This window comes from Clinocottus analis, unplaced genomic scaffold (assembly GCF_023055335.1).
Source record: "Clinocottus analis isolate CAN_PGR_092001 unplaced genomic scaffold, fCliAna1.0.p SCAF_2, whole genome shotgun sequence".
Classification (NCBI taxonomy): domain Eukaryota; kingdom Metazoa; phylum Chordata; class Actinopteri; order Perciformes; family Cottidae; genus Clinocottus; species Clinocottus analis.
Genome location: NW_027175931.1, coordinates 16,408,395 through 16,421,622, shown reverse-complemented (window position 1 = coordinate 16,421,622; position 13,228 = coordinate 16,408,395). Strand labels below are relative to the sequence as shown.

The window sequence follows — 13,228 nt, the reverse complement described above, 5'->3', positions numbered from 1 at the left end:
GACTGATCATATCTGATCAGCTGTCAGGTGTCTTTAACAGCTGATGGCGTTTATGTCTGTAAACATGATCAGTTTAATGGAGTGGTTTTCTGCTCGGGACAATTTTTAGCAAACACTCTAATAAAGTCCAGTTAAATTATTGATTGATCCTGCGCATATAATCAGGCCCCAGGACACAGTATAAATACCACACACTGGGTATAAATACTTAAGGCAGTTTGTTTAACGGGTAACAGACTCCAAAGAACACATATCCACTCGGACAGTGATAATAACTGTGTCTTTATTGTATGAATAGTAGTTTAACACCATTAAATCAACTTAAAACATACTTTAAAATCAATATTTTAAGTCACCGACGCCGCTTCACCTGACGCGTCGGAGGAAAAGACGTCTCATGTCTCTTAAAACATATATCCTTGCGCAAGTTTACCATCCTCTTGGGGCTATATTCCCAAACAACCATACAAACGTACCCGGTGTGACCAGCACTGTTACCGGTTTTACACCGCCATTCTTCGCTTGCTGCTATTGAGGGAATCCTGTTAGTTACTTTTCAAATATGCTTGAATTCAGCGGGAAAGCATGAAAACAATAACACAAACGTACGTTGATTTTAAATGCAAACATGAAAATAACACAAACATACACTGATTGGAATTTTTACAAGACAGGGTTGGGTTGCACAACTATGCATATATATACACATATATACATACATATATATATACATATATATATATATATACACATACATATATATATACACATACATATATACACATACATATATATATATACATATATACATATACATACATATACATATATATATATACATATACACATATATACATATATATATATATATATATATACATATATACACATATATACATACATATATACATACATATATATACATACATACATATACATACACACACATATACATACACACACATATATATATATACACACACATATACACACACACAAGAAATTGCAGCAAAAACTAATGGCAACTACCTCAAACAGTCAAAATTGCTGCAAAAACTAATGGCAACTCGTAAGTGCCAGGGCATCTGAGAGGTGCCACAGGAAAGGGCATCTGAGAGGTGCCACAGGAAAGGCCTGTAGGAGGTGCCGGTGCCACGATTTGTGCTTGCTCCTACTGACATTTTGTCTCCATTTCTGAACCCCCTTGCCGAGTCTGGTAGCTTACTAGAGCCTAGAATCAGAGTTCATCATCTCAAATGTGTATGCAATATCCATTCTGTAACCCAACAACACAGCAAGTGTTCCAATTATAAATTTAGATTTCGAATTTTCGTTGACAGCCTAATAATATTAGAATTTTAGAATACTCCGTTCGCCAAAGCTTGGCATGCTTTGTTGTGAGAGAAAAGGAGAGCAGACAACACTCCCCTTGCTGTGCACCTTTCCTTTACACTGAAAGTTTAAGATAGTGTGTTATTGATTTATGCCATTTGCAGGCCTGTTTACTTAGCAAACACCAGACTCGAAGCCTCTGTGGCAGCATTGGGACAATCTGCATCCACAAACCAATGAGCACAATGTAAGAATGCAAAGCAGCGGCCTATCACCTCGGCTGATAAAGGTGACTAATGACCATGTTGCATTACTAAACTATGTGGCAGTCAACCACCAACGTTCAAATGGCCAGCGAAGGTGTCTACAAAATAGAGCCTGAATAGTATGAACACAAAAAGTGACGTAATTGTCATGAATTATTTACTGTATTTACTGGGCCAGAACTGTATTATTGAGAACGAACACACACACACACACACACACACACACACACACACACACACACACACACACACACACACACACACACACACACACACGATTAGATTCTGAATATGATTTAAACTAAAACACAATACATTACACATTTAAAACGTAATATAAACTCGTGCTTTTGAATGCAGGTAGATTTTAAAGAATGGAATTGATTGTGTCACAGAAAGCAGCCTGGCATGTCCACTGAAACAGTATGCCACATCAAAATGGAACATGGCAAACGTCTGTTTATTGTTCATAGTTCCTACTTTGTTGTGCACTTGCCTGAAGACAAAAAGGTAATATTGTTATAAGTCCTGTTATCATCGGTATCTATGCTTCACATCCAGTACCAGTTAGTCATGTTGCCCAGCTCGGTCTGCTGTGTGCAAAACTCTACGTCTCCTTCAAAAATAGACAAGGCAGCGCATATTTTTAGTGTCGCGGAGCAGAGAGCCAGACTAAAGAGGCCGCCATCAGCTTCAGCAGCCGCTCTGGCAAGCATTATGATATATTTTCCATGCTTTCCTTTATATTCTATTTCCACTTCACCTCTACTCTCCTCCTCCCTCTACAACAAACATAAATTGGCTTCAAGTCTTCCAGCAACTGCTTTAGTATTGAGAAGAAAAAAAATAGGGATTCGTAGAGCCCTGAGTATGTACGTATTTAGCGTGAACAGGCAGGCCAGCACTGAAGCCAGCGGTGATACTGTCAGGTGTTACAACATGCAATGCTGTACAGCAGCTCCACAATTTATTGCTTCAAAAGTTGTCAACCCCACTGGCAAGGACAGAGATGAGTTGTGTTAATTTAACAGTATCGGGTATTATCTGTTGCAGGGACAGTCAGCTGCTACTTCTCTTTCTACGCAGTAAAGATTCCTATAAACATCAACCTTGACATTACTCAGCACACAATAAAGCTTGCCAGCCAGATAATTTCACAATATCCCAAGGTTATAAATGCTACCTGATACCTGACCAATTGTTTATTCTTTGTACAGTGAATAGCAAAAAGAGCACAGTCAGATGCCCAGGGCTATCAAATTAAAACTTTGATAATTTTAAGACATTTCCATTCAACCAAGAACAAAGGGAGCGCCAGAACTAATCCACATTTAGTTTTACTTAATGGCTAAACTTATTGAACATGGTTGGTGCAGCTCGACCTCTAGCTCTACACTCCCGGGCGGCTGTGGCTCAAAGGTAGAGCATGCCATCTACTTATCGTAAGATCGGCAGTTTGATGCCTGACTCTTGCAGCCTGGATGTCAAAGTGTCCTTTGAGCAAGATACTGAACCCCTGGCTCTGTCATCGGTGTACGAGTGTGTGTGTATGTGTGTGTCAGTCATGGTGGGCAGACGGAACCTTGCATGGCATGAATGTTATTGTTGACATGTTGTGAAAAGCACTTTGAGCAGTTGGAAGGCTAGAAAGGCAGAATATAGATGCTAGACCATTTACCATTTCTCTTGTGAGCAACCCAGTTGATTCAATATTCTGACATCCAATGGCTTGTCTCTTAAGTAATGTAGGCAGAATTGTGCTTTTGGTAAATGGACTTGTACTTGTGAAGCGCCTTTCTAGTCTCTTGACAACTCAAAGCACTTTTACACTACACCCACCCATTCACACACGGATGGCACAGCCTACGGGAGCTATTTGGGTTAAGTGTCTTTTCCAAGGACACATCAACGTGGACTAAAAGAGCCAGAGGGTCTGAAACCCCCTTGCACAACGCGTGACAAGCACCTTGCAGGTCCGCGAGTCAGTCCTCTCGCCCCGTATGCTTATGGTGGCGCTGTGTGGCGGTGCGGACTGTATGAGTGTGTCGGTCTGTGACACTTTTTTTTTTCTGCGATCACAGCTGGCCTAATGGCCAACACCACGGACTGCCACTGCACAAATGTATGCAGCATTGATCCAATTTGATCTTTTGATCCAATTTATGCTCATATAACAGGACAATCTGATTTAAATATGTAGGAATCAGACACTTGGGTAGCCTTTTTTGAGGCTAAAGAGAACATGCATATCTCTCTAATAAAAACACCTGTTCTACTCTTGGCACATGAACCACACAATGCAGCAATTAAAACCAGGAAACAATATGAATGAAGATGGCATAGTCAATTGTGTAAAAGAAGTCTTGAAAGAAGTTTGAACCTGGGCTTAGCCTCCTGCGGGAATACATCTAAGCCTCACCTTTCACACAAGATGCTGCATGGCCATTATCCAGCTGGTGTCCTACAAGAGGAAGCTTCCATGAAAGCAGACCTCAAAATTACCCCAGTCCAGCCTATGGTAGGAATTAGGAATGCTTCCATGTGGCTGGTCCGATATGGCTGGATAATTTCACTGTGTGTGTGTGTGTGTGTGCGTGCGCAGGAATCTAGGAATGTCCAAACCACCACACAAGGAGCTGATATTGAAAAGATTTTAGACACGACAACACATAGAGGTTTGTTCAAACGTGGGCTTTAGTGGTAAAAATGAGGTGAAGGTTAAGATGGCGATGGCCTGGATGGATAAATAACAGCCTAGCATAGCCTGGAATCAAGGCAGACAAAGGTCAGCTATTGGCTCTCTGAGGGGTAAAGTGCACCAAGAAGGTGATCAGGGATAAGATATCCTACATGCGCCGTGATACATTGCTCACCCACATCTTACATAAGCGCAGCAACACTATACATGCATCACTATCCACACAGCTTTACCCAGCTGTTATTTGCTCGATCCATCCAGATGTACACCTGCGTGTCACCTGAGGTGACAGCACTAATGAAATGCATGGACAGACATTGCAGTATAAACATATCTGGTCGACCCTACTTTATGGTTTTAGGCTCCTACAGTAATAATATATATATATATATATATATATATATATATATATATATATATATATATATATATATATATATATATACACATACACACAAAAATAAATAAAAAATGTCCAGACTGCAACGAAATGCAGCGACAGCAATGGTAACGTGAAGCATAGCTGTTTGCGCTAACTACTGCGTGTACCGTTGAGTGGAGGCGACCTGACAGTACCCTGGCTCAGACGTTGGCCATGTCACATGACTGGGCTTGAAATCCGACAGACGGAGGTTCAAACCAAGCCGTTTGGAGGCATTTCCCTCTGGGAACTTAGCTGTAGCGACACAGCTAACTAACTAACTAACGCGTCGAGCAAGAAGACGAGTAAGCTAGCTAGTTGAAGCGCAGACATCAGCGTTATTCAACATTAGCTGCCTAAAGTGAGAAGAGCTTGGCTAAGTGGCACACTGCAGGTTCAGCCCAACAACAACAGAAGTGAGCACACATTGGAGGCGGTTTGCGCAACTGTTTTGCCAAATAACGTCGCTGTCATGGCAGCCCATCCCTCTTCGTTAGCAAACGCTAGCCCCTCAAGAGCCACTCTCGCTCTGGGAAGAACGTCACGCCAAACAGTCCAAAACATTTGACCGTTTCTACGTGACCTTGCTTATAAAAGCAGATAGGCGCCTTGTAAAATAGCAGTGACTTCCATTTCTACATTGCCAGAAAAAATAACCCAATTCGGGATGGACAGAATATATATAACAACATTTAGCTACACATTATTTACTGTAAAAAACGTTACTAGGAAACGCTTCCTGCTGCAACCTTACGTGCAGTTTGTGGAAGGAGCATGCCGAAATATATAGTTAGCTATTGTTAAACTTAACGTGTACTTAAATTCCGTAAGGGTTGCCGACATCTTGCTATGACAAATTTATTAGTATATCCCGACGTTTCCAACGAGCCAGCGTGTTATTTTTTTGAAAGATGTCTCCCTTATCCAACATCCATGCCCACTAAAACCTCTACATTTTAATGGGAAGTCAGGACTTTCTCCTCGAATGCATCGGCCTAGCCTGAAAGCTGACAGCTAGCTAAGCTAGCGCAACTGAGGTGAATTTAGCCCGTTGCTTTTCGGCTTACCTCTCTTGACTGCCTCGTCATACGACAGGAATCCAATCCTTGACTCCTTGGCACCCATGATCCCCTCATTTCATTGCGATGTGGAGAAATGACCGATGTGCATGGAGTTAATCAAAATAGTTTGTCGCCTTATCCGTTTATTGTGGAATGGGTTACTGGTGAGGTGTGTGTGTGGTGAACGGGTGAATGTTTTCAGCGACGCCTCCATTCTGTCACGTGACCTGACTCTACAGGTCAGTTGATCAGCTCCTTCAGACGCTTGTAAACACACTCAGCATGGCGGACAGAAACGCCTTTTTATCAACAGCAGGACTTCATGAAGTTCTTCCCCTCTTTCTCGCAAATTATAAAATATGCCTTTGACTCATAATGCGCAGTCACGCCAGGCTGTCAAATATGTGTTCGTATCTGCGAAGTCGAGGTGGTTGAACCTACTCGCCACCTTGTGGCTGCCTGGTTAACACATGCAAAGGGTGTTGACTTAACGATATGTTCATAGGAAATAGGATCAATAAGAGGGGTGGTGTTGTAGCATTTTATCATGTACGGAAAGGCTTTCAATGTACGGTTATCAATAGTACAGTTGTTGATGATATTATGGAGAGTTTGACAGTTGAAATTCATTTTACTAAATTTAAGAGAATATTTTTGAGTTGTATTTATAGAACATCTGGTTCCTGCATTGACCTATTTATGAAACCTTAGTTGATATTTTTGGTAAAGTTTCTAATAATAAATCCCTTTTTGTTTGTGGGGATTTTAATATTGACCTGTTCAAATAGAATGAACACAAATCAACAACAGATTTTTGTAATGCAATGTTTAGCTTTGGTCTCTGGCCTCTTATTGATAAACATAGTAGGATAACTAAGGAAAGTGGCACATTTATTAATAATAATAATACTTTAGTTTTATATAGTGCTTTTCTAAATACTTAAAAACGCTTTACATACGGCAGAGACAAACAGAACAAAACAAAAAAATAAAAAGATAAAACAAACAAACAGGACATATTCCATACATTATTGATAACATTTTTACAAATGTTCATGATCAAGTAACAAGTGGTTTATTTTCCAACTGATATCAGTGATCATGTTCCTATTTTTGTGATCCTCCATGATATAAAGGTTAACTGTTCAGTTGGTCTTGCTGTAAATTGGTAAGAATAAGAACACGTGAGAGAATGGAGGCTTTCAAGATGGAACTTAAAAACAACAGCTGGGATGAGGAGTATGCTGAAGATCCTAATCAGGCCTATGATGCATTGTTATATTTTTGTAGTTATACAGTAAGCATCGTCCTATTAGAAGCTGCAGGATGAAGAAAGTCTGCAAAAAGCATGCAAAAATTAAAAAAAATACTTTACAATAAATATTTAAAATGGAGACCCAATGAAAGTGAAGGAAAATATACGTTTTATAAGAATAAAATATTAGATAAATTATTTGTGCAAAAATTAGATCTCTTTATAAATTTAAAAAATATATTGGGTGAACATCACTGTGGATTTAGGAAAAATAGAACTACTACCTAAACTCAGAAATGGAGATGGTGGAAGGAATAACAAGGGCAGTTGATGAGGAGTATTCTATTGGTATTTATGGTGACCTTCAGAAGGCTTTTGATATATAGATCACTGTAAAATAATAATAAGAGGGATAGCTCACTCTTGGTTGAAAAGCTATTGAAAAATAAACAGCAGTGTGTGTCAAGACATAGGAAGGTCACATATGGAGTACCACAAGGATCGTTCCAATACCTTTTATACTTTATATTCATTTAGAAGTGATGAGTTTCTTTCTATCACCCCAGTCTGAAAATTCATGACTGATTGATACCCTCTGGTCAAAATATGACTTTACGATTGTGGTTTAACTTTATGCGCCTTCTTTCTAAAATGTTGTCCTCTTTTACAGTTTCCAGCCAGAACTTTGAAGCCTTCTTATTGAGTCGGTGGTCTCCTGCTGCAGGGGAAGTGATTTAGTTTGTGCATTGAACAGTTGGTTGATTTGTTATCTGCTTTCTTAACTTACATTTTTCAGTAACTGGAGAAAAAAAAGGAAATATAAGTTTCCTTTAAATACAGCAGTTTTGTGTGATTTGTTACCCCCAAAACGAGATGCAAGAGGCAACCGTAAAGTTCTAAAATGGTTGTGTAAATCTAAAGTTGCTCTAAATGGTCATCAGCTGCTTTTCTCTCATATTACTCGTATGGGACTGTTTCTGAACGTCATGAGGCAAAGCATAATCCTTACAGGGCATGACATTTCTGTCTGCGACTCTTCTCTCGGTATAGCGCACACAGGTGAGCCCAGACAGGTGAGCCCAGACAGGTGAGCCCAGACAGGTGAGCACAGACAGGTGAGCACAGACAGGTGAGCACAGACAGGTGAGCACAGACAGGTGAGCACAGACAGGTAACTCCGCTCCCCGCGAGAGAGAAGGAGCGTTGTAAAAAGGTGCGTGAAAAGCAGACATGTATATCTGCGTTTTTTCAACGCTCCCCAGGGTGAAGATGCAACACTTGCTGGTCCAGTCTCCACCCTTAAGAACTCACAAACTTTGAGGCGTGCTCCCGCAAAGTCCGTCAGGGTTTAGTTCTGTCACACTGTCACATCGAGTGTTTAAGTCTCTGCAGGCAATTTTGAACACTTTCCGTAAGCCAGCATTAGATGCCGACTTTGCACAAAGGTATTACCCACAATGTATTGCAATGTGACGTTAAACACGCAGTTCCCAATCGAAGAATGGAGACGTAAAAACAGGTAAACAAAGAGGCACGTGGGTGTTTAGCCCGATAAAATACCGTTACACTACACATTACGGATTAAAGATTGAACACAAAAACCCATGAAAGCAGAGATTATATTCATCATTTTTACATTCAAACATTTTGTTTTGACAAAAACAAGGAAGTATATAGTTTTAAATGACTTATCTCGTGAGGAAGACGTTTAAATCCGTGAATAAAAAGTATAAAATAAATAGACAATTGTACACAATTTTTTTTAATGTAGTCACGTGATATGTTGCGACAAAGTGCTGTACCATTCATCTTGACACCAGTTTGAGCCCTAAAGCCTTTCACACTCAACCACTTAGCAGCTGACGTCAGTAAGTCCCTGAGGATTCAGAGTTTGAGAGTTTAGGGGGGACACTGCAATTGGGCTTCTCTCCTGCACCAAAGTAGGTCTCCTCCTCCGGGTGCAAGTGCAGAAATGAGCCAAAGTACAAGCACTTGTACCGTACAAGTTGCGGAATGACGCTATCTTACGTTTGTGCGTCCACCACAGCGACCTCTAGCGGCATGATGACAGATAGCGTGGCACGTAAACCAGGAACAAGCACAGGAACCCGGGAAGTGTGTCGTGTTTATAATATATTATTATTATGTATTCAGTTCCAGTTTAATTCAACTGCAGACAGCAACCACGTAATTTATCTCTATACGTGTTGCCCTTCTGTATATGTGCATAGTTTTATATATACAAAATTAGTTGAATTATATATATAATTCAAGCGTTGTCTGTTGTCTCTTTAGGTTCTGGCGCTAACAACGTGACACACAGCTACAAGAGCAGACTTGAGCAGCTCGTGTCCGCAACGGGAACTAGCGCATGACGTCACATCAGAGCGCGCGTGTGAGCTTGTTTTCATGGTCGAGGACACGTCGTGCTGGGAAGCGAATTGCATCATCTTCCTCCCCCCAGAAGAGGTGACGCTGAGAGATGGGCCTCCAGGTTCTGCTGTACTGGCCCAATATTATCGGTGAGAAGCATTTGGTAACAACGTGTGTCTTGTGTTTGTCATTGTGACGTGACAACCGCAGACCCAGGTTACTCGACATAGACTAGGCAGACTGCTAGGATATTACTAACAGGGCTCTCAAGTGTCACGCATTGAGCGTGACTGTCACGCAGTTCGGTCATAAATCACGCCCTTCCGCCACACATCGTATTTGTCACGCTGAAAAAAAATATATGAGCCCTATATCACGGTACAGTATACTAATAGTACAGCATCTGTGAAACGGTGTTGGCAGAACATTGACAGACGTAGTATTCATTCGTATGACCTTTGCTCAGGTAACGTGAGGACACGTCCTCACAGGCTGTCCTCATGGTTGCTGCACGTGCATTTGTCTCTTTCAGGATACTTGAGGATCTGCCTTGTGATGGCTGCATGGGCTTTCCGTGAAACACCAGCCCTCTTTGTCCCTCTGTACTCAACCCACATAGCACTGGATGGTAAAGGCCTTGACTCAATGCTTCATACTGGTTTATTTATACACCAGGACATTAGACGACCCACTTATTGTACAGCAAACGGAACAATAGAAGCACAGGTTTAACTCAGAACATCAACATGCCTGCCTTTCATTTCAGTGTGCATTGGGACACTGGACGTCATACGTAATGTTTAATTAAATAATACTTTAAATATTAAAAACTAGTAATTACACCTGTATTTTACCTGCAATGACAAATGAAGAAAAAAAGAAACAGACATTTTGACATGTCATGGTAGGAAAAGATGCTTTGCACCATCGTAAGACTGCATTTTATTTTTTTTAAAGGTGGTGTATTGACATTAATCATAGCCACATACCATGCAGGTCTCTGATACTGTGCATACTGACTCATAGATCACAATATGTATCATTTAAAAGATGGACAACCTGATTGTTCATCTGATTGATGAAAGGTGCTACTGATGACCTGCCAGTAATGATACTGCATGAGTGGACAGCAGAGTCTGCAACATGTGGTGATGTCTTCTGTGCAGGAGTGGACGGCTGGATGGCCCGGAGGCTGGGCCTGACCTCCAGGTTTGGAGCCTGGCTGGATGTGGTTGTGGACAACCTGGGCAGAGGTATGCTGTGGAGTCTGCTGTTTGAGGTGCGCCGGCCGCAGAGCACTCAGTGGACACACACAGTGGACACACACATGCATGCCAAGGGCTCACAACATCAGGCCAAGAGCTTCCTACATGACTATCAGAGAAGGAATATTTTCACATGAGCCTCTCTTTGATTTACAGCAGCTCCACATGAAATAATTGCATCCAGCTGGTACAAAGGAGCCCAGTATTTACCAAGAAATGAATCCCTATTTATCCTCATTCCATCTGCAGTAGCCTTTACTGTTCTGTGTCTGGGCTCCACCGTGTCTGACAAGAGTGTTTAATGAAGTATTTAAAAACACACAGTACCATTCTCAAAATGGTGTGAAATGTTTCTATGCATGGTCTCACAGTGGGGTTGGCTGGTGTCGGCTGTGGAGTGGTGTGTGTTTGTGTGTAACCACAACGCCCGAGGTGACCGCTGGAAGAACAGTTTCAGCAGCAGCCCTGGGTTCATCCGAGCCGTCATGGCGAACGGTAACAAGTCTCCGTCAGTGAGAATCACGTTTGTGGCGATAAGATGCCTACGAAAGAGCAGATTTGAACTCGAGCTGTGTATCTGGTGCCGTCAGGGTTTCGGACGCCTCTGGGCAGCTGGGTGGTGAGCGGGCTGCACGGCCTCCCCCTGTGGCTCTATGGCTGCCGGTGGGGATTCCTGACCCGTTGGTTGCGCCTGCCTCCCTGGATCCAAGCTGTGGGGACCCTGGTGCTGGCTGCGGGCCGCCTGCTGGCTCTGTCAGTGGAGGTAGAGATCGCCTTTGATCAGCGTAAACACCATGGGTATGTTGCAATAATTGCTGCTCAAATTTCATATTTAATAATGTTATCTCTGCAGATATGGTGCATATGGACACACGTCAAACACCTCACCAATGACGAGAAGAAGTGAAAGCCACTCAGCAGGCAGCTGCACAATGCTGATGTCATTCCAGCTTCTTTATATGAACGCTGGCCTCAGGTCACACAAGGCTTTATCCCAAGAAAAACTGATTTAAAGGGAAATGAGCCACAGTGTGACTTTTTGTTTTGACAGCGTGAGTGTCCGCAGTCAAGTTAGAAAAATGAAAAGTCCTGCACTAAACAAATTCTGTTTGTGATATTTGTGATTGCTGTAATTTAGTTCATGAAACAAAGATGGAATGGGTGCTACGCGTACAGCTCTCTGAGGCTCTGTTGCTGTCAGTCCTCTTTGAATGAGCGGAGACCCAGCTTAGTCTTTTCTTTCTGCACTTTATAACCTGCCATTCCAACTGATGCCGACATCTGTGATGTCACAGAAAAAGGTAGATACTTGACATCATCTGTGAGGTCACAGAATGTAATGTGTGGGCGGAGAAGCCTACATGTATTCTGAACTGTGACATCATCAGTGAGGGTGAACGACAGGCTGGTACATAATGTGGTGAGGAAATGTGAAAATGTAATTTCCATTTGTTTTATTCCAGAACAAGGTGTCCCAACTGTCTCGGGAAATGTGCACCCTACAGGCCTAAATGTAACAATATGGGGTGCTTTCACATTGTGGTGTTCCTCAAGGCTCTGTGGAGGACGGGCATAACCCTTTCTCTATGGAGCAGTGCAGGTGGAGCAGTGCAGCAATGTAGCTTAATGCACTGTTTACAGACCATGTTGGCCATTGGGGGTTTTGCGTGGCAATATTTTTGTAGTAATATTTCACAAAAAGAATATGCGTGGGGTTTCTTTGTTCAGAACCTTTTCTATAGGAGCTTCGAGGGCGTTTCTGGAGGACAGACCTGATGAATGCTTTGTTTCTCAACAGAAGGTTCTCCTGTTGCCTCCAATAAAACGCTGAAAGCCGTCCTAACAAGTGTGGTCATGTCTGCCTACTGTACAATACGACACATTCAGGAAGTGTACTGTCGCCACAAGGTTGGTTGGGTAGACCGCTAATGTCTAAAATAGTGTAACGGACTGATGACATGTAATATTAACCTGTTATGTTATTTACAGGAAGAAGTTTTTTTGCATTTACTGAGATCAGTTAAGGTCTCATGAGCTGTAAAGCTGTATACTTCCTCACAAAGGGTCGCCACAGTGTCACTGTATGCTCGAGCAGAGATTTATGTTAATGGAGACACTGAAATAATCATAAAAAAAAACTGATTTTAGTCTATTTTTAAACTAGTGGGAAGAAAAAAAACATCCAGAATATAGATTAAGGTTCTTATTTTACTGCTTTGTTAAATTGACTGTAGATTTCTCCCAAATTCACATTATATGAAGCCTAATTTGCAAATGTAAAACTAGTGTAAAAAAAACAAAAAACTTTTCAGTAATACACTGGGGAAGTTTCATGGCGCTATAGATCAGGTATTTTTCTACCCTATTCACCTGAAGGTTCTTGCCAAATGTTTGGAATTTAATTTTGAGAGAATATCAGTGCAATATATTTAGTTTTCTCTTCTCCAAGCCAGAGATCTCCATTTCCCACATTGTGAAGCTCTTCCCAGAGGGCGTTGTTCAGGGACCGTTAGGAATACCAAATATCATAGTTGGTAACGCAACGTACCAGCAACTG

General features: G+C 41.7%; 2 protein-coding genes and 1 non-coding gene across 6 annotated transcripts in view; 2 read left to right on the top strand and 1 right to left on the bottom strand.

Moving 5' to 3' along the window:
* The window catches only part of usp32 (ubiquitin specific peptidase 32), a 51,159-nt gene extending 45,195 nt beyond the window's left edge, over nucleotides 1-5,964 (bottom strand). For all 4 annotated transcript variants that reach the window (XM_068584277.1, XM_068584278.1, XM_068584280.1 and 1 more), the window contains exon 1: nucleotides 5,785-5,964. In XM_068584277.1, the coding sequence (XP_068440378.1) occupies nucleotides 5,785-5,842 (58 nt within the window). In that variant the 5' untranslated portion in view covers nucleotides 5,843-5,964. The remainder of the gene's footprint in view (nucleotides 1-5,784) is intronic.
* A 1,601-nt stretch (nucleotides 5,965-7,565) lies between these two features.
* LOC137791215 (small nucleolar RNA SNORD31) lies at nucleotides 7,566-7,642 on the top strand. The gene has a single exon (XR_011078009.1). It is a non-coding gene; the product is annotated as a small nucleolar RNA SNORD31 (small nucleolar RNA).
* A 1,568-nt stretch (nucleotides 7,643-9,210) lies between these two features.
* Nucleotides 9,211-12,495, top strand: si:ch1073-145m9.1 (uncharacterized). The gene is made up of 7 exons (XM_068584589.1): nucleotides 9,211-9,220; nucleotides 9,329-9,555; nucleotides 9,939-10,034; nucleotides 10,573-10,685; nucleotides 11,043-11,166; nucleotides 11,262-11,434; nucleotides 11,525-12,495. Exons 2-7 carry the CDS (start codon nucleotides 9,516-9,518, stop codon nucleotides 11,576-11,578), a joined length of 600 nt encoding a protein of 199 aa, XP_068440690.1. The 5' UTR covers nucleotides 9,211-9,220; nucleotides 9,329-9,515; the 3' UTR covers nucleotides 11,579-12,495.
* The last annotated feature ends 733 nt before the right edge of the window (nucleotides 12,496-13,228 follow it).